The following is a 26,090-nucleotide window of genomic DNA, read 5'->3' on the forward strand; positions in this document are numbered from 1 at the left end:
ACTTTCACAAATGACCATTTATCTCAGAACTGGTTACAAAAAGGTATTTGTCTCAAAAGTTTTACCACAGCACAAACTTCACATTTTCCCCAGCAAACTCTGGACTTTTTCATTACCTCTGTTTAAAAAAAACCGATTCTGTAAGACCCAGAGTAACATTACAGACTAGCTTACCACTTGACTAGGTATTAGATACACAGGTGACGTATCCGTACTGTTTCATTTTTTATTTAAACCGACTCAACCGAAACGGAGCGTGTAAAATTCTAAGAAGAGAGCTTAGCTTAGCTTGAGTGTTGCTACGCTAGAGGGCGCACCAGAGCGAGTCCAAAAATGGAAGGATTAATATGGAGCCTTTGAGCAAAATTATAGTTTGTAAATGCTTAAAGATCTTTATGTAGAGGACCGGATTTCCTGAGCACAGAACAGCATAAAACATTTTAACACTGCTGTTATATGTCTGAGGGAAGATATGGGAGAAACAGAGAGAGACAGAACTCATTTTCTGACAGCGCATCATTAAATAGCTCAACAATGCCATTATACGGCTGCGTTTGCCATGGGTGTCCAACCTAACTATGGGTTTTCTTTACAAACAGGGAGAAGCACATTTGATTCCGCGTGTTTATTTAGTCTCAGTCTTCACACAGTTGTGCTTCTGCTTTGACAGAATGAAAACTTACCCCCAAAATTGCCAATACGATTGAAAACATTGTTCTAGACTGCATGCTTCATTCCCAGCAATGCCTCAGCCGTCAGTGGCCGGCGGTCAATAATAGCATAACTGACCTCGCTCTCTCTGGGTGGGAGGGCGGCTCCCCTCCATCACTCAGCATTATACTGCTACCAATGTAGGGATGTTACCTGACGTCACAGAATTGGCTGTCAGCATTCTCCACTAAGTGCCCTGAGCTGTCTGATGTTGGGTTAGCAGCATTAGGGTGACTGGGAATACCTAGCGTGTGGAATTGACAATGACTAAACTGTGAGTAAATTAGATTTTTAAAAGCATTCAAAAATATAACACTTAACCCTACACAACACACACAAACAGCGGTTTGTGGTTGGGTATTTCACAGTTCAGTCTAATGATCCCTTCCTGTCAAAGTAGGCAATTCTTGGCCAATATAACTGACAAAACATCAAAGGGCAGGAGGCTGACTTTGGACTAGGACAGGCACTGCTACAGGACCATTGCTAAAAGGATAAATTGTAGATTTTTTATTTTAAAAAAAAAGCTACCAAAACATAATCCCAATTTTTTTTAATCATGTTTTCTTTCCCCCACCAAAGGAAGCTCTGACAGTATCATCAGTCAATCATTCAGATTTTTTTGGTGCATGCTTGCATAACACAACCCTTTTTCATAAGTATACCCTGCGTCCAGGTAATTTAACCCAGTTCTCTGAAATTAAATACATTTTAAACATTGCTTTTTCCACTTCTCTTGCCTGAGAAATATTAGGGGCCATCTTATTTCTTAAAACACGTTTTCTTAAATATTCACACCACTAATATGACAAGTTGCCATATTCGGCTATGAATGATATACATTTTGAAATATGAGTAAGAGTTAATAAACAGATGTTCCGTTGGCCACAAGAAAGAAAACAAAGGGTTGAGCTGATAACGCCTTAGACACTCCCAACGTGAAAAGTGACAATATTAAACTGCTTTTGTTCACATTATTTCACAGTATAAACACCTGCACTACCATACTACTGAAGAGCTAAAAGGTCACTAATAGACTAATGGGCAGCAATAATAAATTAATCAGTAGTCTGTATTGCATACATGGAATAATGAAGAGCAAAGTTGTTCCATCAGAAACCAGCACTAGAGAACTGGGAGACTCAACTCGGTGCACAGTGACTTGCAAGGCCTACTATGCCTACTGAGTTTAAGCAGTTTTTGCTAGAGGGCAATGCAACCCTACATTTCCAACTGCACCATTTGTTTAAAAAATGCCTTTCATGAATCAAATACCAAAACACTGAGCAGAGGCTACTGTTCAAAAATAAAACAGAAAAAGAGGTGCCGCACTCTCGCATTAAACCCATAGGAAACCATCAATATTTACTGTACACCCAGCTATGTAAGCTCAAGTGTTTAGTGCTTACACTGAAATCTCATCGGCACACTGACGAAGGTCTCACATGGCCCAGAAAGTCTTGTGGACATAAAAACATGTAAACAAGACTTTAAAAAAAAAAAGAAAGAAAAAAAAGTACGTTCTGAATGACCGGTTAAACACTGATGAATTTATCACTGGGGTGAATAATTTAATTCAATAGTGGTACGTGTAACTGAACAGCTCATTATTTGAAGGCCATCTCTGGGACAGGCACGTGACTGCAGCTAATCATCATTTGACTCTACTTACAATATAGAATGACTTCAGCTACATGCTGACATTTATTTACAGTTTGCTTCTTGCATAAGCAATTAATAGTAATATAGACTAAAACGATCAGTTCAGTTTTAGCATTATTGGAAAATAAAAAGTAAGCATGCGCATTCACATCTGACACATAAAATCGTTTTACTACTTGAGAGTAGGCTTTTTCTCCATTTCTTTTAATCTTTAATGAACACCAATTGTATGCTTAAACAAAAGCACATCAAATGTTTCGGGAAAAGAGTTGGACAGCTTGATCTCCTGTAAAAGTTATGAGCCACATTGGATATATTTTTAATAGACATACTCGCTCAACAAGCCTATGTGTATCTGTAACATCTGATTGACATTTACCTGCATGTTTAAGTACAATAACCAATCTGGTCTGAATAATCATTATTGCGAACCAGTTTTACCGATTTAAGGCCTCAGAGCACAATTGCAGAGTAAATCACCAGCTTCATCACTTCAAAGCTTCAGGAAGGCCATGACTTGATCTAGACTGAGTTGATAGATTCCAAAAGGCCCAAGTATGTTTATTCTATTTCAGCTGTGACTTTCACATTAAAATAATTGTTGAATATACACTTTATAAAATGTATGTTTTTTTTTACAACTCAGTTTTGATGTGGCAGATGCAGGGGTATCCTAAATGACTTTCTCTGCTATAAATCTTGCCGTGGTGTCGTTGCTTGAGAGGGACAGGCCATTGGGAGTGTGCTGCGGAAGAGGGGATGGTTTCACAGAAAGAAATGCATGACGCAATTCAAATTAGCTGAAGGTCTCAGCAAAGAATACTTGCATTATACAATATACATACAGTACCATGCTTACGCCGTTTGGTCTGGTTTAACCATTCAGCATTGGGGGAATCAGTGCCGTTGCCATTAAAATGTCCATTCTACAACCACACCACCATGACCTTTAACCCCATTCTGCCAAGCCACATCTCAGGGTGATTCTAGGTAAAACTGGCTATGGCCATCATCACGGATGACACGGCAGAAGTCGTCGATTACTGTTTGCACAGAAAACATACATGGAAAAAAAAATAGACTTTAAATCAGTGATATCAAAGGTTGCAAGCATGCCTCTTATTAAAGAGAAAGGTGTAAGAGCAAAACAGTTCACAGTTATCGTAATACTGTGTAAATGTGCATACGGAAATGTCTGGCAGAGAACTGTACTGATTGAGAGCTAACTGTAGAAAGTATTTGCATGCGTTACCATCTTTAAAAAGAAAAGACAAAAAAAGAAAGAAAAAAAAAAAAATCCAAATCTGGCATTTTGGCCATTTCCATTCACATCTTTGCGCATAAAGCAACTCCTCCAGCAGGCAGAACAGGGTACGGCATACCTCATCACGCTTCTGACAGTTTAGGTTCTTCCGTCTCAATGTAGATTTCTCTTGGGTAATTCTCAAGATGGAGCTGCGGTGCTGTAATCATTTTATTGTCACTGGATATAGAAAAACAAAGCCCGTTTGGTTTCTGGATACTCTCGCTCTCTGGTCGGCGGAGGGGCAGAGGCAGCGATGATTTGCTGGGAGATCTGAGTGAGTGAGTGAGCAGGTCAGGAGAGGCCAGGGTCAGAGGTCAAGGGTCAGACAGGGGGCACCTTGCGCTGCACTAAATACTGGTGGATGTCTTCGGCATCCCGTTTCAGCCACGCTGCATTCAGAAGAATGTTCTCGCAGCACTGCTGGACAGTACGCTCAGCTGCTGGTGCATGGTGACTCTCAAAGAAACTCTGTAATGTCACATGGGGGTAAAAAAAAAAAAAAAAAAAAAAAAAAAGATGGAAACGAGGATTAGCGTTACCTATTAATGTACTGGAGTAAAGAAATCTGACTGTTTCAAATCCAGTTACTGACTTGATGCGTCATTCATAACCATGGACTGACTAAAAGCACTGACATTCAAATAATATGCATTGAACACAGGACGGAAAGACCGATCGCAGTCATATCTAAAAGGCAATTTGGAAGAATAATTCTCAACTTGCAAACTACAATTTTGATATCAAAATTGAACAAAGAGGGGTTTACAGCACAACCTGTTGTCTTGTTTTACTCATTTATTCCTACTACACTCACACTGCTGTGTTTAGTTCTGATTCAGTGGTGTTGCAGGCTGAAAGTGTCAGACTGAGGGCTGTGAAACACAGGAGCTTAGTAAAATATTAGGACCATACCAAGACAGTTCATAGTTAGGTTTGATATATATCTATATCTATATATAATACTAGTTTTCTCATTTAAACTTTAGTGGGTTTTTGACATTAATTTTAATCATTTTAAACTTTATTTTACTTTTTGTTCCCTGGAACTTTAAAGTGGGTTTAAGTGTTATTGGGTTAACCTGTACATGAGAGACCAATAAGGAGCAATTGAACAACCAACACTGTGTAGGTAACAAAACAATCACGACTAAATGGCAATCTAGCACACTGCATTCATTTTTCAAGTGACAAACCAGAAAAAAAAAAAAAAAAATTAATTCAGAGATAGTCACCACTTTCAAAACTGCAATCATAACAGTGGCGAATATCTTGGGGGGGGGGGGCGGGGGGGACTCCACCGTTTTCTCCAAACCATTTGTAACACTTCAACACTTCATTAGCACAGTTATGTGGCTTACCTTCACTTCTGCAGCCATTTTGTCAATTGCAAATCCATCAACAGTTAGCTAAAGGGGAAACATACAAGGAAAAATATATATACATTTTAAAATAAAAAAAAAAAAAAAAATATATATATAATATTTAAAAATTGAATGTACAATTTCCAGTTTCAACATATGTGGAAAAAACTAAACAAAATGTAAATAAGTTTTGCACAGGCCACATATTATTTCCCCAATACATTAAAGTCAGCAAATAAACCATGACCGTGCATTACTGTGTGAGAAGTGTGTTCTTTGTAGAGAATGTGTGCTTATTTCCACTTCAATTCAGCAATACATGTAATTTGACATGGTTCACCCAAACTGTGTTTTGTATATGACTGGATGCCAAAAAAAAAAATCTCTTTGTACTGTTGTCATTAGAACCCTAAATGCAGACACAGTATTGACTGCTGTATGCCAGTGTAAGAAGCATATTTCTGCAAAAAAGTATTAGTGCACATAGCATTCCAAAACATGCATGCAAACTGATATCTGAATAGATGAGATCCTTCAGACAGCTGTACAGTTTCAGCTGAATAGCGGTCGCCATGACATTAAAGCTTGTTTTCCCGTAAAGGCTCCCCTGGCCAAGTTACAAAAAGGAAGTAAATTGCATTCTGATGAAAAAAGGAGGTAAGAGAAGATTCCATATTCAGCAGGAGGACAAGTCCTGATATTTACAGGTGTATTCAGTAACCTGAATGATAAAATTTCATGCTACTTATGAATTCAAACCTTTCCATTCATTTTGTAGTGACTGCTTACTGGTTACTCAAAGCAATCTATGCACCAGTGTAGTGCATAAAGGCTCTGATTATAGTGCTAAGGCCCTCCCACCTTGATGAGCCGTGATATGAGGAATCCACCCTGGTAACGGTTATGAAGCTCCTCCCAATTGTCTTTGACGAACTTCCATGCTGCTTTGCGGCCTTGCTTGCTGCTACCGGCCACGCCCCCAATAACTGACACAGTGTCTTGGGGACGCACCTCATCCTGCAGGGACATACAGCAGAGTTACAGGGAAAATATAGCCCAGCAATTCAAATGCTCTGCCCATACATAAAGACAAATATGGATCTTGGAATGCCTAAAGCAGCACATTCTGTAGCTTCTGAACACTGATTTTTAACCATTGCTGTGGGATGATGATGCTGTCTGCTCCACACTAGTGCTTGCCATACTTGTATGAACATGACATTGGTCTCAGACATCACTCAAATATGTGGTTGGCTCAAGTCGGATTCAGTTCGGGTTCCCACACTGGAAAATGCAGGCAAAACGTCCAACAAATTTATACATTTATATATTCTACGTAAAGAAAAAAGTGAAGACTCTATCAGCACTGCAGTATGGAAGGTTTATCTAGACTAAAAAAAGTGTTTAAGTATTCACAAGCAATAAGAGAACGTTACACGGCAAATGTTCTTTAAACTGTAAAATCTATTTATCTAACTTAGTTAAAAGTAATCAACAGGTCTCTCTTCGGTCATCTCTTCACCTTATTACTCTCTCCCTTTCACCAGGTACATAGACATAGAAACCCCTGGATGGCTGTCTCCACGTTCTGTAGCCATAATTTAAAATCAAAAGCCCCCTGCAGAGTTTTGTAATAGCGACTCAATGACATTTCAAAAAATTCTGAAGCAGCAGTGGCAATAATATTTATACAGTGGAAACACTGCAATGGTCAGGACTCCTACTGGACCACCACAGAGCAGGTATGGTTTGGGTGGTGGATCATTCTCGGCACTATAATGGCACTGACATGGAGGTGGTGGTAGTGTAAGTGCAGGTTGTGCTGGTGTAAGTGCATCAGATACAACAGTGCTGCTGGAGTTTTTAAACACTGGTGGACTATTCTTAGTCCAGCAGTATCACTGAGGTTTAAAAACTCCAGCAGCACTGCAGTGTCTGATCCACTCATACCAGCGCAACACACACCAACATGCCATGTCAGTGTCACTGCAGTGCAGAAAATTATACCACAAATAACACAGGCTCTGTAGGGGTCCTGTGGGGTGAAAGAGCACGAACAAAGTATGCAGAAAAACTGATGGACTACAGTCTGTAACTGAGGAACTTTTACAACTGCACCTATATAGACCTGATGAAACAGACAATGAGTGTACATACAACAAGGTGTACTTAATGAAGTGGCCAGTTAATGTACATTAGTCAACTAGCAACTATTATAAACAGCTCTGGTTATAACACGTTCACTGCCGCATGCCAGTGTAAAAATCAAACTAAACCAGTCTAAAACATGTCAACGGATATCTGAATATATGGGATGTTTCAGGCAGCAGTAAACTTCATTTTACTTAATCAGCAGTTACACTAAGGTAGCTAACCTGTCTAGTACTCATCTTTGGACAAGTTGCTTGAGCCAGCCAGCTAACATTTTCTTTCAGTTATATTCAAAGACAGGATTCATGATTATAGTTTGTGAAGTGGTCACTGTAATATATTACAAAGAACGTTACATTAATTGACTGTTATATACATCAAATATCTGCATTTAAGCAAGACTTTCTGTAAGTTGCATAAAATCCAGTGTGGGAAAGCGAGCTGATCATAGACCATCCCTAGCTTCATGTTGACATAAAACTGAAATTTTGGTGCTAAAGCAAAATTGCAACCTTCCCCCACTGAGTTTACTAACAGCGACAGGTACTATGGATATCACAAATTAATGGAACAATGTAACAAAATATTTATATTACACACACACACACACACACAAAATTGCCATCTTTAACAAAATTCAAATGGAAAAAGGAAGTTAGCTGGCTGGCATAAACTTCAAAAGTATTCAAAAAATGAGTGCCAGACATTGCGTGAGTAACACTGTTCAAGAGGCTGCAATGAAGGTTAAGTGGGGAAATTCTAAAGGTTTACAAATATAGGCACTTTATGTGCAAATTCAATATTAAAATGCATGTCAAAGTTTAGGTCATGAATAAAATAATTGCTTAAGATTTCACAATAATGAGTCAATCAAATGAGAATCAAATGATTCAATGTAGAAGCGCCATACAACATGGCATTTTGTTTCGTTTTCAAGCGAACACTGGAGCACATTTTTCAGGCGTTATCCTAAGATTTGTAGTTACTTTATATTTCCTCTTTGTTCTGAAAAACCACATTTAAGTGAGCTTGGTTTCTTGTGGTAATTATAACATGTCTTCCTTTCCCTCATTGCTGCTCATAAAACTGCATAACCACAAACAATGGTTTTGTTGACCTTGTGGGAGTGTGCATGTTGGTGAGTGTTTCTGTGTCTGTGTTTAAAAACACTTACACATACATACCGAAAGGGCAAAGGTTAGCACTCTCTGGATGAGCTCAGGAGCTGAGATTGCTCCCAGAACTCTCTCTATACGATTCTTTTCTTCCTGCATGTCCGCTTGCTTATGGAGCTACAAAGATTGAAAACAGCACATAATGCATACTTACTATATAATGTGTAGATCAAGCTAAAGTACTTCAATTTATAAGAACATTTGTATTGCACCTGCCTGAAGGGATTATTCTCTACAGTCAGGTTTGGAGTCAGCAACATAGATGTGGCAAACATCATGTTTTACAGATTAATTTACCTTCAACATTGTGTCCAGCGTTGAGCTGTCCCCATGCTTCAGAACTGTCAGGTAGACCTGGGATAACACAGAAAACCCCTGTACAATGCATCTCCTTCAAATATTACTTTTCATACAATGTGTTTGATTTGAGATTGAATTTGGAAGAACTATTCAGTTCTTTACTGGCTGCCAAATATAATCTGAGGGGGGATAGCTACAAATAAATGAGCAAGCTGTTCAACATGCCCACAACTCATTAAGTTGTGGTCTATAAGAAAAGGGTCTAAATGTGTTTGGCTGGGCAGGTCTTACTGGACTCCTGAGGTCTGCAGGGAGGATCTGCTTGCCTTCCACATGCTGTTTAAATCTCCTCCGAGCCTCGTCCAGCGTGGCCTTGTGTCCCGCCTTGCCCAGCTTCCCCAAAACCAATCCCCGCAGCAGAGCATCCAAGTGTCCTGCCCAAGACAGCATTACAAAGGGATACATGAACAGAAAGATACAAGAATACCATGGAATGTAAACACAGTAGTAGACGTAATATAAAGACAAAACGCTACTGGGAAAGTAAAAGCTAATATAAAACACAATAAAAAGCATAAACACAGTTCACCGTGTACAAAAAACAGCCAAAACACATTTTCCTTCCATGTAGGCCCCTCCAAATACATTGGTCAGCTGTGGACGACGTGACGGTGTTTGAAGGCAACCAGCATTATTTGTTTTTTTTTTCCCCTTTACATCTAAACTCACAGTTTAAAGATGTGAAGTGCACTGTGCAGGCTAAAGGAATGCTTTTCAGTTGCATGTTTCTCCAGACAAAAATAAAAAACATGCCTGAGGAGATCTGAAAAGGCACCATCTCTACTTACCTTCCCCAGGTTTGCTGTCCCAGCCCAGCTTTAGGCCAATGGGAGTGAAGAGGTTTCTGATGAACTCCTGGATCTCCTCATGGAAGTCAGTGTAGGACAGCAGAGAGGAGAGCACACCCAGGTTACAGCTCAGGTCACTCCACACAGTGTAGTTAGGCTCATTCTCAAATGCCTCCATCAACTTCAGAACCTCCACTGTGCTGATCATACCAGCACGAGACTGAAAGAAAGAGAAAGATGGGTCTAGGATATAGCACAATAACTATAACTATCAAAATGAAATATTTAATTTAACATTACTGATCAGGCAGATGTGAGGTATTTTTGATAAATTATTAGTATATTTAGTTTACTTAGTGCATCAGTATTTGCAGTGAAGCTTTATATTTATTAAGCTGTTATTTCAGTACACTATGTGCACCTTTTACTCACTATACAAGGGGTAGGGGCAGTTTGCCTGCTTATAACTCATAACTGCACAAACCAGTACAACAAGATAGTTAGCCATCTAGCTATTTTTAGCTAGCTATTATTATGAAAGGTAAAACGCCTCCAAGTATAAGAAAAAAAAAAAAAAAAAACCCCATCTCAAAACTAGGAGATTACGGGGAAAAAGACAATGCCTTGGAGAGCAATTTTAATAGCCTTTAATATTTTTGTTCTTATTTGTTTTCATTGACAGTCATCTCAAAACACTGATTATTATTTATATTGTATTTAAACTATTACACCAGAATAAGCATTTTATCTTATTTAGTCCAGGTTACTTCAAGTTATTTCAACTTAGAAAACTGAATAGCAGAAAATGCATGACACCATTAAGAATGATCAATGTTTAATGATGCAGAAAATTATCAAGGCAATATTACTAAAGCAGTAAGTCATGCCAAGTGAGATAGAAAGAGCGTCAGCAAGCTAATGGATATGTTATAATGCAGCTTGCATGTTTGTCTCACCAGGGAGAATAGGTCGTTCTGAAGGCCCAGGCGGTCCACGGGAAGCAAGGTGAGGTCTCTGATGCCTGGCAGCAAACTCTCCAGCATGGCAGAGCTGTACTGGATCCTGTAGAAGCCTATTGTACCTGGATTTATCTACAAAGAGAACAGTGTCTTAGAGAAAGCCAAATGTGGGCTCTCAAATCAAAACAACTCTAGATTAGAAACTCAAGAAAATAAATCTATGAAGAAATGTACCACATCAACAAATTGTACCATATGAACATTAATACACATCTACAAAGGAAGCGAGAGAGCTAACCTTGACCCACTTGTCTGGTCCAAGGTTGGGGATGGTGACAGCACTTTCAGGCTGGTCCAAAAGAACCTTTATCTTGGAGCAGCTGGGGTCTTCACTGGTACAGATGCTAATGGGGATCATCCAGCTAGGACAATCCTCCCCTATCATACAAACATTTATACGAGAGTGCCTCAGCTGTGGGAGATTTCTTTTTTTGCCTCATTTATCACAGATCAGCCACATACATATGCCAAGTTTTTCCTTCATTTACCACACAGATACCTTAATGGTCGTTATAAAAATGTCAGTAGTGACAAAATATGAATCAGCTGCAGTATATTTTGCTTTTAATGGGATTTTATGTTTTTCATCTGCACTGTTGATTTTTTTCCCCAGTCTTGTCCTGCACACCCTTTGCATGAATCTTTTGTGTCAGAACCGGCCATTTGGGTTAGTCAAAGTCATGTGTGTGCGCACGCTATGCTGCAAAAAACAGCCTGCACCAAATTTAAGTTTAAGTTATAAACTGTATGTAAAATACAAAAGACAAAAAACAGCGGACCTAGGCACATTTCCTCCTAAAAGAGGAAAACCAAGATGCTCTCTACAATGAAGACTACATTTATCGTTATAATAATATGCTATGTCACAGTATATCACAATTTTTTTGGAGCATATCGTGGATACCATCAGTACTTAAAAAAAAAAAAAAAAAAAAAATCTCAACTGCATGCATGATTAGAGACAGAAGAGGAGAAAGGATGCAAATGAGCTTTACACATAAAGAGTCTTTCTCCAGTACAACCTCACACTGCTTTGTAATATTTTTCAGGGTTTTTTTTTGTTTTAAATAAATTTAAAGGAAACCGATTCTCACACTTTTCACAATGCAGCCCCACAAGATCTAAATAGGTTGTAACTCATGCCTGAATGTCACACACTGAACAGTGCATCATATTGCATGGTTTTGTTGATAGCTATCATTTGGTGTGGTTTATCTCCTTTAAGTGGACAGACAGAGTCAAAAACTATCAACAAAAAAAAATTATATTAAAATGCATATCGTAACACTGATCAAAAAATGCTGCTAAACATGTTTATGACGTGCATGTGAGCAGTTTTTCACTGCCAGTGTACAATAACAAAATGAATCCTCCTTCAACAAGATTTATTAATAACTACAGACTTCAATCAATCCCAACAATCCCTTCTGATCTGACCAATAAGACTTATGTCAAAATGCAGGGAAATACTGAAGCAACCCACAGTGCAGAAAAGAAAAAGAAAAAAAAAAAAACCTCACATCACCGAGTACTTGTTTTTTTGCAGACTTTGCCAGCATTCAGTGGACTAGACTAGAAATGTCAATGATATAAAACCTAACATTGACCACAGAAATTGTTAAATTAAAGGGAACACTCGTGTCCATGACAGTCTTAGAGAACCAGAGTCTTAGGCAAACTTATGCCTGGTTCACACTACACGACTTTTTCAGTTGTCAGGTTTTTGTGCCGTTCACACTACATGACTGGTTGTGGTGTAATCACGAGTCTTTCAGTTGTTGTGGCTTTCACACTACATGCCTCATCGGCGACACGGGCTCACGAATTAAACGACTTTCACCCTGGAGAATCGCCAACTCACCTGGCTGCTGTCCAAAAACATGAGAACACATGAAAACTAATCTCTCGTGAGAACTGGTATTGCTAGAAGATACGTAGAAAATAGATCATTTCCAAAATGGACGTCAAAAAACAAGCAACGCGAGTTGTCACTGCGCTGATTTGTAGTGAGACTTGTAGTGACTCTTGCCAAAGCTCTATCAACTGTTCCTCCATTTCTTGTGTCCAAGTAGAACGAGAACCTCTTGTAGCCATTATTCTGTTTGTGTACTCCACTACTGGCACGCAGAGAGATCTTCAACGGTGACGCGGTTCTCATTGGCTGTAGCTAGACCCTGCTGTTGACTCACAGTCGCCGACTGGGCTAGATATGAAACATGCTAGATATTTGCCAGGTGTCCGCGATTAGTCGGTGACCACTCGGCGACGGCTCGGCGAGCGTCTTTCAGCCGTTCACACTACACGACTGAGCGAGCGCCTCCAACCACAGGTTTCTGTCGGCGAGCTACAAAAAACAGTCAGCGACTGAAAAACCAGGCTAAAATCTTGTAGTGTGAACTAGGCATTACTGGCATAGGGAAAAAGCTCTGTGCAGTTTTGGTGGTGTATGCTCAGAACATTATAGTGAGTGAGAAGTAAACTGCGCCTGTGCAGATGGTGTCTGATAATACTAAAGCACCATTTGAAAATGAACACCGTGCTTGCATAAGACACTTGTCTGAACCTGCTGATTTTCAATTCACTGCTCCCAGAAATGGCTTATAAAACAGTACAACTCATGTATTGATCAAATGTATTCTGAAATTTCAAACGTTTCCTTCAAATATTAAGGAATAAAGACCAACATAACATGCAGAATTTAGCTTCATATTCAACCCTCAGGGTACCTTACCATTGTGTGGTCCACTAGCACAGAACTTCCTCTGAGATATCTTCAGTACTCTATCATCTCCTTGCTAAAAAGACCATAGAATTAATCATCAGAAAATTGTTTTGTTTTTAATATACTATTAATATTCTATTGATGCCTGATGCACATGTTCTCATTTTTTATCTATTCTGAAATGCTAATATTTCAACTATTGTACTTCACTCTGACTCAAAACACCCAAAATATAATTTAAAGCCGTTATCTGAAAACTTCATAATGAAATTGAGGGTTGTTTTTTTTTTTTTTATAAACATGATCTTGAAGTAAATGTAAATCTTTTCCAGTAGTTTTTAAAATTCTATGGCACTTTGTTCTGAAAATCTGGACTGCACTTTAAAGAAATGTTCAACATATGTTAGCTTCTCAGTATATCGTAGTTAAGTCCAAGTTAATGGTCTTGGCTTATAAGGTCTGTGACTGCTATTTTTCTCCCCTGGTCAATCACTTTCATAGTGCAATATAGTGGTTCAGCCTGCTTCAGGTGCCAACACATCTGAGCCCCAAAGAGTAGACTGGAAACCACCATACCTGTTCTTGGTCCACTACAATAATGGGGAACCCCATCTGTTTGGTCCAAGAGTTCATTACTGCGGCAATGGGCTTCCCACTAGCCTGCTCCAAACAGTCCCATAGGTCCTCTAAAAGGACACAAACAGTGGTTACAAGAGCAACGAGTGAGTGAGTGAGTGAGTGAGTGAGTGAGTGAGTGAGTGAGTGAGTGAGTGAGTGAGTGAGTGAGTGAGTGAGTGAGTGAGTGAGTCACACAAAGTAAGGCTTGAATGAAGAGACAGAGAAGGGCTAAATAGAGATTCACTTTATGACTGTCCACACTACAAGCAAGATCCTCATAGAACAATGTACCACTTTAATAAGAAAAGAAGCACACACCTGTAGACCCTATGTCGAAGGTTGCACACGACAAGATTGCTATTACATAATCCAACATGCATTACATTCCTAGCTTTTTTTTTGTTTTGTCATGCAAGCAGGAAAAGACAGTCACACCATAGCATGTTTTCAATCAAACCAATTTTACATAAAATCCAGAGTACAAAATTAAAATATTCTTCCATTCCAAATTCCACTCAAATGTAACTTATACTTTGGTTTGTAAAAGTGAACAACAAGTTTGAAGCTGTTACAATTAAGCAGGAGAAATAGAACTGATCAACTGTAAGCCCTATTCAAGCTGGATTCATGTTACCTGCATTGTGATTTAAGTCATTATCCCTCTAACCCAGCATGAATGTGCAATGTTTAATACTAAAGAAAATGACATTCTAAAATGAGCAGTCCTGTTTAAATCTTCTGATAAAATGAATCCAACTCAAATAGACTTTTAGACAGTTCTACAGTTATGCATTTCTGACCATGTGAAATGACTTGGAGGAAGACCTTTAGACTTGTAAATAAAGCACAATTTTAAAAATGTAAACAAACACTCACCTGTTGATGCATTTTTGTGCTGAAACTTTAAAAGGTAAGCATTCATTCCCTTCCTAAAATCCTAAAAAGATAAAAAGCAACATTTTACCCAGAAACATTGAGGTGTTCAATGCAACAGATACATGTCAGATCAAATTAAGAGTATAAAATTTTAATGCAGTCTGGTGCCATTACATTCCAAGGACAACCAACATAGCCCTGCAGATTACTGGCTGAGTAATAAGTAGGTCAGCTAGAGTAGTATTCATCCAACCTGGTAGAGGATACACATGGATATAGCCTCTTATTAATCTTAACACTGCCAGTTTCAGTGCTCAGAGTAAGGGATTCCTATATTTATGGTGTGTCCCGCTTATGCTTAGGCCATGCTCTTACCTCATCTCCTATGTAGTTGTGCAGCATGCGTATAACGGAGGCGCCTTTGCTGTAAGATATGGCATCAAAGATTTCATCTACCTCTGAGGGGTGTCCTACATTAACCTGTTACACAAACACACACAGTGAAATACTAACTCATATTTCAGTAAGCTAAACCTAGGCCTGGAATGCAAACGCAGTAACTGACACTTCAGACAGAAATAGACTTCATAGCTGTGCAGGTCTGAATTAAACAACATGAAACTTTATACTTCCTAAACAGAGATTTTTTGGATAGGTTTACCTGAACAATGTAACTGAGAAAGATTTGTAGACATATGTAAATAAACAATAAAGAAAGGTTAAAATAAGGAATAGAAGTATTTTGGGTGCAGAGACAAGTAAAAATGAAAGCTTTTGCACACCTCAATGGGGTGGCTATTATCAAGAGCATCGAGATCCAGAGCCCTAGTGTAGTCAGCAGACACAAACTGTGTCCAGATGTCATACTCAGGGAAACAGTGGTCCACACAGAGGTACTCGATCCATGATGCAAAACCCTCATTAAGCCACAAATGGGTCCACCACTCCTGCAGTGCAGAATAACTCTTTCAGTATATGGATGCCATTTCTTTCTACAAATACAAATCAGCAAGTTCACACTCACAGCAGGGCTACTGCAGTAAACTACTGTAAAAATAAAAACCATAACATGACCAAAAACCCGACTCAATGACTTCACTGATTTGCATCATTATGAAAATTACAATTGCTACTAAAACTGAATCAGTAGAGATTTTTTTAAATTCAAGGACCACTAAGTTAATAATACTATTGTAAGTGTACACATGCTCACACAATTTAATTAATTAATTAATTAATTAATTAATCAATAAATAAATAAATCAATCAATCAGCTTGCATGGGTTCAACAAGTTCACACACTCACCATAGTAACCAAATTCCCAAACCACTGGTGTGCCAGCTCATGCCCCACTACCAGGGCTACCCACTGACGCGAGGACGCACACGAGTTCTTTGGGTCGATCAGCAGAGCAGTCTCCCTAAAACAAACATTTGATGTGAGGGCAGAATGTGCGGAATACTATGAAACTTTAGCTCAAAAAGGAATAAAGCAATCTATAAATTGTGTTTTAAGCATAAATATTTAATATGACAAAGCACTACAGCTGCATGTCAGGAAAAACACACACACACACACACACACACACACACACACACACACACACCAAAGCATGTCATTTGATTAGAGCTGTTCAAACTTTTGCACATGACTTAATTTGCTCTCTACAGGAAACAACCATAAATTTGGGATTTTTTATTTTAGCATACAATTGCAATTCAATGCTGAATTTAACATGTTGGAAAATATACAAAGAATAACAAGTATACAATAAAATATGCCATATGCTTTGCACAGGCTACATTTTATGCCCCCCCCCCCCCCCCCCCCGCCAAAATATGTAAAGTTTAGCAAATAAATAGCAATTATGATTTTATTAATATGCCGAAGTTTGTTGTATGTGTTTTGCCTTTAGAGCATGTGTACTTATTTTCACTTGTCAGCATGTAATTTCACAAGGGGAGCCCAAACTTTTGTACATTTATAGCCTTAAATTTGTGCATCTGATTGTACTGAACAATCAATATGTATTAAATGTATTATTAGTGTTTAATTGTACCTGTAAGTAACAAGGCCCCAGTTTTCCATGGCACCTGAACAGACAGAGCATTAAAATGTGACCCCATATTATCAGACTTAATGGGAACACTTTATCAGAAATTTATTCTAGAGGAAATTTTAATACATACCAGCAGCAAAATCAGCAATCGCTATTAGATCAATTTTAGGCAACGGATAAGGAACACTGAAATAGTCTTTGTAGAAAGGTAAAGTCTTTGTAGCCACCTAAAGGAACAGAGATGTAAGATTTCACATTAATTTGACACTGATAGAACACACAGCTAGTGTTTCAGCATGAAATTGTTACAAAGAGTTGCAAGAATGGCAGCCAGCAGGCAGCCAATAAGCAGCAGCTCTGCTTTATTTGTTTCGGTCATGCTAAATTCAAATTATGACTTTGGCAATATATGTGAGCGTGTGTTGTCTCAGAGGGCTCATGTTCCAGTGGCTTTTAGACGATTTAAAATGCAGCCTCTCTTTATAACACTATAACTTTATAACACTCAGGGCAAATGGATTAAAAATAAAAAATAAAAAATGTTCCTCACCTCCAGTGCAAACTTCCCTTGCTCTGCTTTTCCCACAGGTGTGTACACGCGGACTGTCACGCCATCAGACGTCTGGCCCTCAACAAAATCATATTCACCAATTACAATTGCCACCAGATACGTGGACATGATGGGTGTAGTGGCGAACTTCACCTCCACCAGACTGTCATCCTCTGGATATGGCTTTCGATCAATGACATTCTGAAGTGTGGAAACAGCATTATGAGCATCAGATTATCGTGAGTAGTTTCTATTTCCTTCACAGTGTAGTATGAAACAGCTCCTAAAAGGGAACCCTGACTGTTAAGATGTAAGCCTAAGTATGGTGCACATACTACATATGTACAAATACTATTAAAATATGTCATATAAACCAAACAAAAATAAGTGAATAACTATTGAAGATTGTCCGGTAAAATTCACAATCCATCCATCCACAATCCATTTCTACAAAAGACTCATAGCATAGAGAGCAGGCAACTAGACATCCAGATAGATTGTCAGTTCCATTCTAATTGCCTATCATGATAACTGTGGTCAGTTTAGCGTAGATATCAGACTCTCCGTCTACCATCTGATACGGAAATGTGGAGTGTTTCAGCCCAGGCTGTTTTTTGAAAGTGCTACAACACAGCGCAGCCAGTCAGAACTAAGGTCATATCGTTTTTCACAAACCAGCACACAAAAATGTTAGAAGTGGACTTCTAGAACTAGACTAGTGGATTAATGCTGTATGAGAACCCTTTAAGGCGTGCACACGCGCACACACACACACACACACACACACACACACACACACACACACACACACACCTTAAGAGTCAAGGTTCCCTTTAACTTGCTTAATTGGATAGAGCACATTTTGAAACATCAGCTTCTTGATATGTCTGCATCTCTTTTACATTAGCTGCTGCAATTAGCATCCTTTCTTCAAAACAGTAGTGAAACCAGAGCTGCGCTGCCATTACACTCCCAACATCTCTCAACTCTAAATCAAGATCTATTGACTTAGAACAAGGAAATGAGGCTTTACATACATTACAAATGGAGGCTCTGAAATAACCAGAGCCAAAATACAATCCCAATATTAAATATTTTGCTCGTTAAACCACAAGCACACCCCCACCCCAACATAACATGCCAGTATCACACTAACAAAGGATTTTGCAAGTCACCACACCCTCTGATCTTGACCTGAAAGGATCAATATATTTATTCATACATAAAATGAACTGCTATATTATATGCCATTGTTACTGCAAACAATCAAGTCACTACAAAAACTAACAAAAAACCTCACACTGCTAACATCAAATGGGTCAACTGAAAAATAGAAATTAGACTGGCTTGAGAGTAAAACAAAATAGCCTGCATGTAATGACAATATTACTATCTGGTGATTATTATAACCTGTTTAGATTAAATCAATTATTGTTCAAATTACTTCTATGTTTGCCTTGATGTGTATAAAATGCCCCTGAATAATTCAACTACTCTAGTATTTGTTGTTAGTATCCGTTTGTTTGTTTAATATTCAGAAGCTTCTGCTATTAACAGCATTTAAAAACACTTATGTGGAATTTTCACAATTTCTTAGAGTTAGACACTCAATATTATTTATCATTATTAACAAAATATTTTATCATAAATCCAAAATGAAAATGGCAATTACTAGTTGATTCCATATGGTTAATTTGCTAGGCCCCTTTTCTACCATGATTTCAAACATTCCCTTAATTCTCAAAACAGGCAGAAAGTATGAATTTAAATTCCACTGTTGAAGAAACAGACCTAAATCTAGGCTTTAAACAATTACCGTTCTGCTCCACGACACAAAGAGGACATTAAAGACGTCCTCAGCACTACAGAGTGACAGCTGGCCTGCATCAGCTGGAGGAACTACAATGCCTCTGAGCCTGTGTTACATAACACACGTTCACACACAGTCTGCTAGGGAACACAAAGCTTGCGCTGAGTAATGTGAATCAAGCTGTTTGGGGTCTAGTGTTTCCACAAGGGCAGAGAGAGGTTTGACACATACCATATTTGACAAGGCTACTCGGTCCTTGGGGACAATGAGGGTGATGTCAAAGGTGGCTTTGATAGCTGGCTCATCCCAGCAGGGGAAAGCTCGGCGAGCATCCGTGGCCTGAGGGCAGAGAAAGAGAAAAAGGAGGGGGTCAGTGAAAGAGAAATGGAGGAGCAAAAGAGAGAGGTCACAGAGAGCTAGTCATGTGACAAGGGTTCAGACAGATTTATGTGCACATGCATAGACATAAAGAATCCCACAGAAACAAATCAGAGTTTCAAACCTACATGTATGCGTCGCCAGTCAAACAGACACACTAAAAACACTCAAACACCAACAGTAAAACAAAAACTGGTCATCACAAACATACAAAAGCTAAACTGAACAATGTAGGTCAAACACAAATGTAATGACAAAAAGAGAAATAACTATCTACACAATGCAATGAGTGGTGAAAAGGTGCCCGGAAATTTCTTCTGTCACTTTTTCCTTTAAACCAACATTCACTGTTCGTTCAAAGAGAAGCTAGTTTCTCATTACCTAATAAACAACTTCTATTATTACAATATTTGTCAATCCGCATGAGGTTTTTAAGAGCACTGTGACAGATCTCTGAATATACAGACAATGAATGAAGGATCTACATGCTCAGGAAGACAAACAAACAATCTGTTTGTGGAATTACCTCAAACTGTGTGACAGCAGCGTAGCGGATTTCTCCTGAAGGAGTTGCATATTTACTTCTGTAGAATCCTTTCATTTTGTCATTCAACTCTCCAACGAAGTCAATCTTCAATGTACCCAACCCTAAAAATCAGGTAGAAAACATTTGTCTTTAGTAAGGTGTAAGTAAAATATAATTCTGGTTAGTTTAAATTCAGGCAGGGTTGTTAAGAGTATAACAGTTTGATATGATCAAACGGTTACCACTGCTGACTCCAAAATACAAGATGAACACATTCATCCACAAATAAAATGAATTGTTGTATTATATGTGGGTGGTGCTGCAAACAATCATCACTGCATTTTCATGTCTCACCCCCCACTCTTAAGCCCTTGAGGTTCCCTTTCCTTTTATTAATGCCAAGCACAACGTTGGGACGCTGTGCAAAATGTAAATGAAAACAAAATGCAATGATGTGCAAATCATTTAAACTATATATTTTTTTTAAATAGTACAGAGACAACATCAAATGTTGCAACTGACAATTATTACTGCTTTTTGACCTTTCGGCCATACAGAGCAGTTAGAGACTGTAGCTGATCCAATATTCGCTCATTTTGAATTTAATGGCAGCAACAGGTACCAAAGAAATGGAATGAGAGCAACAAAAGATTAGTAAATTTGTGAAATGCAAAAAAAAAAAAAAAAAAAAAACCCACACCAGAAAATAATTTGGCAACAAGTCAGTAACATCACTGGATAGAAAAAGAGCATTCCAGAGAGGCTTTCAGAACTCAAAATACAGAGGAGTACAGCACTCTGCACGATTCAATAGTGCAACAATTCAAGAATAACGTTTCTCAACGTAAAAAGACTTGGGGATATCATCTATGCTACATAACATTAAAAGAAACCTCTATATGTAAAGAACATGGCTGAGAACCAGTACTGGTTAGCTACAATCTTTGGCCCCTTAGGTGGCACTGCATTAAAAATTGACATGATTCTGTAGTGGAAATCTCTGCATGGGCTCAGGAACACTTCTAAAAACCACACACAATTCATCACTGCATCTTTAAATGACTCTACTGTGCAAAGAAGAAACCACATATAAACAAGACCCAGATATGGCGCCACCTTCTCTATGCCTGAGCTCATTAAAGATGGACTGAGTTGAAGGGGAATACTGTTCTGTGGTCCGACAAATCAAAAATTTGTCTTGTTTTTGGAAATCATGGACACAGCATTACCTGGGCAACGTTAGTGTTTACATCAGGCTTGTTATCAGCACACAGTTCAAAAGCTACAGCATCCATGATGGTTTGGAAATGCATCAGTGCACATGACAGGGGTGACATGCACATCTGTGAAGGCACCATTAATGCTGAATGATATATATAGATTTTGGCAACATATGTTGGCCTTCATACAACATAATTTTCAGCAATTACCTTGTTTGTTTTAGCAAGACAATGCCAAACCACCTTGTCATTCTAAATGGAGTGACATGCACAGTTTTTATGATTTTTTAAGATTAGTAGCCAACAATCATGTAATAGTGATTCACAAAAGTCAAGCTCAAGTTTCATTTCACAAAATAAATAAAGAAAATGTTCTGTCCAAAAAGTAAATAAAGTCTTTGAAAGTAGTGTTCAAGGATACTGCCAAATAAATATGTTAAATCAAATGCATGTGATGTTTGGATTTTTAAATAATAATAATAATAATAATAATAATAATAATAATAATAATGATAATAATAATAATAATAATAATAATAATATTATTCCTTTAAAATTTAGCCAACTAGATTAGTACTGTGAACCCATAATACATTTTTACTACTGTAAAAAGTCAAACTAACACTTCTGTAATTAGGTACATACTATATGAAAAATCAAGGAAGAAGTTACTTGTGTGATAGATACACATGACCCACATTTATCTTTTGACAGCAAGGTGATTAAACACATTCCAAGCTGTTGAAAGAATAACTATAGCAACTGATCACACACAGCGACTGTTTGCATTGCCCCAGCTGAGCCTGTAATAGAGCCTGCTGGTGTTGCTGTGGTGTTTACCTTTCTGAAGAGCACTGGGGAATGACAAAGTGACCTTCTCATCCTCATTCTGATAGTTGAATCCCGTAGCGTTAATTTCTAAGTGAACAAAAAAAAATGGGTTATGAATGTTATTATAAAAGCTATTATCAACAGAAAACTGTGCAAATTCATCTGTAAATCACATCTAAGAATATGGCAATATATAAGAAACATGGATGAAATACTGTAGTACAGTTATACTGCAAAGTGTTGTGACTGCAGTATGCAGAAAACAAAATAAAAACACATTAATGAATCATTGATGTGACATAGTTAATGATGAACCTGTGTTACTTTGACCAAAAAGTATTCTTGCTGGATTATGTGACTGCCTCGATTCACGCAAAGAAACTCATCTAGAACATCTGAGGTTTGCTCATGATGCTCACAGCATGTAATGAAAAAGGGTGACTTGTGACAGTCTCATTTGCATTTTGCCTTCTGTGATATCACTACTGCAAAGCCAATATGGTGATAATGATTAACAATGACATACTGCACACCTTCAAACTAAACAATTATCCTAGGTATGTAGTTACCAGTTATGTATATATCACTGAGCCCTCAAACACAAAGGCAAGCACAATGCAAATTGTTTAAAAACCCACAATGAGTTTTACACATACAAAAAATAAAATAAAATACACTTAAAGGGCACATGTCACAAACCAGCACATCTAAAAATATACACCTATTCAACCTACAGCAGTTTAGCTCCACCCATTCATGCTGAAATTAAAGGAATAGTTTTAGCTAGAACTTCTTTTTAAATGTAACACAATATGGGGCAGCCAATCAGAATGAATTGCATTTACATATATCAGTCTATAAACAGACAAAAAAAACCTAGTTTAATTCTAAGGGATAGGGAGAGATTGGAAAATGGTCATGTAAAAATTAATTCCAGCTGTTTTTGCACATTAAAAAAAACTACACAAATTGTTATAAGTGGCCCTAAGTGGAAAAAATAAAAAGCAGGACAATTATGGGATACAGGCCCTTTAACATGTGCAAGGTCATGCACTAAAACCAGAATTACACACTCACCTTCCCCCCCTTCTGGTGCAAAAGATGCAGTGATAATATCTATATCAGCACAGTTCATCACTATCTGGTTTGTCCCTTGTCTAACCTGGAAATAACAACAAAACACATAACCTTTACCATAAAATATAAACAGGTCTACAAATAAGGGACTGCAGACTGGAAATTAGCTAGTGAGCAAATGCTGGTGCAAATTTATTTGCTCTTTTTAGCTTTATGTTTTATGCACATGGCCTTTGACAAAATAAATACAAACATAATGAACTAGTGTGGTTTATATTCCCTGAAAACATTCTCAGGAGACTGTCTGTTCTTTCAGTAAACACTGATCTGATAACCCAGAACGAAGGAATGCATTCATTTTGCCAAAATGTGATTTAGATTGACTTTCCCCCTCCCAATTTTATCTGGTCAACAAACTCAGTCTATTTTTTTCTCTAAAACTCTAAAGTGCACAATAGTGGCTTTAAACAAGCAAAACACGACTGCATACTGAGCACAAAGTTGCCAGTCAGTAGTGAGCTTTTCTTTCCTTGGAACAACCAACATGTCCTATAGGCCTAGCTGTGGACACATTCTATTTTTCATCCTCAAAGAGTGATTTATCACACCTGAAGTACATCAGAATTACCTATTATGGGAAAAGCATCAGCTGTTGCTGTACCTCTTGTAAACAGCGAGCTCAGATGATGTACAGCTTTAGAGAGCAATTGATGCTTGTTGTAGCTGGATGTGACTTGGTTGCAATTAAAAAATTTGCTCATGTGATGTCTGGCCATAGATGGGTAAGGGAGTGCCACACTTAGCCTCCACACTGTCCGAATGTAGCGCACTTATGATTGAGGGTGCCGGTCAAACTTGTAGCATCGTAGGGGATGTAGTTAATTCTCATGCTCCAATAAGACTTGGCACAGAGGCCATATTGAGCTAGCAGAAAGATTTCACAACGGGGTTACATTACCATGAGGCGCAAAGCGACTTAACAGGTTATTAAGGTGGCCTACAAAAAATTCTTATACAAAATATCCTTTGCAACATAAGAAGAGCTAGAACCCAGACCCCAAAGTGCTACAAAGCATCAGCACAATAGAGACGTCCTTGTCTACTTGCTTGAAAATATTTCTCATCCAAATGTAACTCTGTAACTGGGGTCGAAGAGAGCAAAAATAGAAAGCTAAGAAGGCAGTAAAAAGGGAGTTTAATAAAGTGTGAACGACAAAAAAGTCATTTCATTTAACGTATGATTTGTTATTTAGTATCAAGTGTTTTATAACTATGCAGACGTAAGATTCCAGCAAATTAAAACGTTATTTGTTGTGAACCATGTGTCAAAACCCATCAAAAGAACATTTCATCCAATCACTGTCCTACATTTTAGCGGTAATTAGGGACTGAAAATTACAGAATGTGAAGTAAGAAAGAAAGAAAAAATAAATAAGACACCCTCCAGAGATTTGAGGATACATCAGCCACAAATAGAGTCTAGTCATTTTCTCTCGGTTGTGCACTACAAAACTACGGCTGTCTCCCTAGTAGGTGAGGCTCGACAGTTACCTAGCAAGTAAGTCTCATAGGAAAAATCATCGTAGCTACTTGCTTTGCACGAAGGCTAACGTAGTTAACACTGTTATTCCACAGAAGTGTCCTGAATGGTATCCAAGAAAACAACCCAGCAGTGCATTCTGCTTGACGTGCGCCGTCGCAAGACCTACCATAAACCTTCATGCTGTAGTTAATGTCCCGACATCAAGGGACGGAAAACCTTATGTTATGTTGAAATGGCAGCTGCCGTCATGACCTCGCTCGCTAGCTCAGATAGCAAACCACTCTGAGTGACACCTTAAAGCTAGAGTAGTTATCCCATTCGTTTGTTAACTTGCTATCCATCTGTTTCACTCTTTCTTGCTGTACTGAAGGTTTCAGGCAAACTGGCTATTAGCCTCAACGCTAAGGCAGTTAGCTAGCTGAATAGCTAACATAGCCGTTGGGCTAGTTAGCTTAGCAGCAGTAACTGCAACTAACGGTTAACCAACGTGAACGTGTATTGCCTTGTAACGTTGTTTACATTCATAAATGCAGCTGCATTAAAACACGTTACAGTCAGCCTACCTCTACGGCTGCCTCCAGTTTGCCCTCGAAGGTGAAGTCGATGAGGTCGGGCTTCAAACACAGCCCGTAGTTTACGGGGTAGACGTCAGTGGGCAACCGTACGAAGGGCCTCCTCTCAGGCATGGTGACTAAATGCTGGCTTGTAGCGTTAACTGAAACCGTACAACGTCTAATGCTGAGTGTAGTTGCTCGTAGCTTCAAAAAAACAGTCTTTGACAGCGAAATCAGACTTCGGTGTGTGACTTGTCGAACGAGTGACAGAGACACTTGACGGCTCAAAAGCAGCAACATAAAACCCGTGGGATGTGTCGCTAACTCGCGCCCGTCCTCCCCTCTCACTTGCAATGGACTGAAATAGCCGAACGTGTGTGCGTGCGCGCTCCCGTCTCTAAATTACGTCATTGCGCAGAGGGGCCCCGTAAGTGAGAGAAGTGAACGCCTGTCAATACAATATTTCTGCTTCAGCCAACACTGAAGAACCACGGACTCTTAAACAGTTGTTTAATTGTGAATTATTTTAACCAATAGCAGTTTTCTGTTGTTCTCTGTTTTCATTGTACATCTTTATCTGCATTTCATTATTTATGAATGAGCTTTGTATTGCGCACTGTTTTGAAAATGAAAAAAAAATGCCTAAAGAATAGAGAAGTGAATGCATGAACTGCAATTTTACAATTTTATTGCAGACAATTATTTGCCAACTATTTCCTCATTTTGTATTGCACATTGATTTGAAGCATACTGCATACATACAATTGTGTACATGAATATATTATAAAATAA

General features: G+C 38.5%; 1 protein-coding gene across 1 annotated transcript; it reads right to left on the bottom strand.

Annotated features, from left to right (window-relative positions):
- Positions 1-1,249: 1,249 nt before the first annotated feature.
- Positions 1,250-25,666, bottom strand: npepps (aminopeptidase puromycin sensitive). Its single transcript, XM_017716623.2, has 23 exons — positions 25,308-25,666; positions 23,202-23,286; positions 22,134-22,211; positions 20,074-20,195; positions 19,401-19,508; positions 17,360-17,560; positions 16,940-17,036; positions 16,810-16,843; positions 16,056-16,170; positions 15,532-15,696; positions 15,125-15,229; positions 14,750-14,810; positions 13,832-13,941; positions 13,265-13,328; positions 10,772-10,911; positions 10,471-10,605; positions 9,515-9,734; positions 8,958-9,100; positions 8,664-8,720; positions 8,376-8,483; positions 5,902-6,057; positions 5,038-5,085; positions 1,250-4,147 (listed from the first exon to the last, which is right to left on the bottom strand). Exons 1-23 carry the CDS (start codon positions 25,596-25,598, stop codon positions 4,001-4,003), a joined length of 2,790 nt encoding a protein of 929 aa, XP_017572112.1. The 5' UTR covers positions 25,599-25,666; the 3' UTR covers positions 1,250-4,000.
- Between the last annotated feature and the right edge of the window lie 424 nt (positions 25,667-26,090).

The sequence above is a fragment of the Pygocentrus nattereri genome, chromosome 15, assembly GCF_015220715.1.
Source record: "Pygocentrus nattereri isolate fPygNat1 chromosome 15, fPygNat1.pri, whole genome shotgun sequence".
Taxonomy (NCBI): Eukaryota; Metazoa; Chordata; class Actinopteri; order Characiformes; family Serrasalmidae; genus Pygocentrus; species Pygocentrus nattereri.

Bases quoted from the DNA above. Each gene is read 5' to 3' on its own strand.
- npepps (XM_017716623.2), bottom strand. From the start codon at position 25,598: ATGTTGCTGCTTTTGAGCCGTCAAGTGTCTCTGTCACTCGTTCGACAA. The intron at 17,561-19,400 runs GTATGTGTCAAA...TCCACACTTCAG, and splicing joins GAGTAGCCTTGTCAAATATG to AATGTCATTGATCGAAAGCC. The intron at 8,484-8,663 runs GTAAATTAATCT...CAATCTTTGTAG, and splicing joins CGCTGGACACAATGTTGAAG to CTCCATAAGCAAGCGGACAT.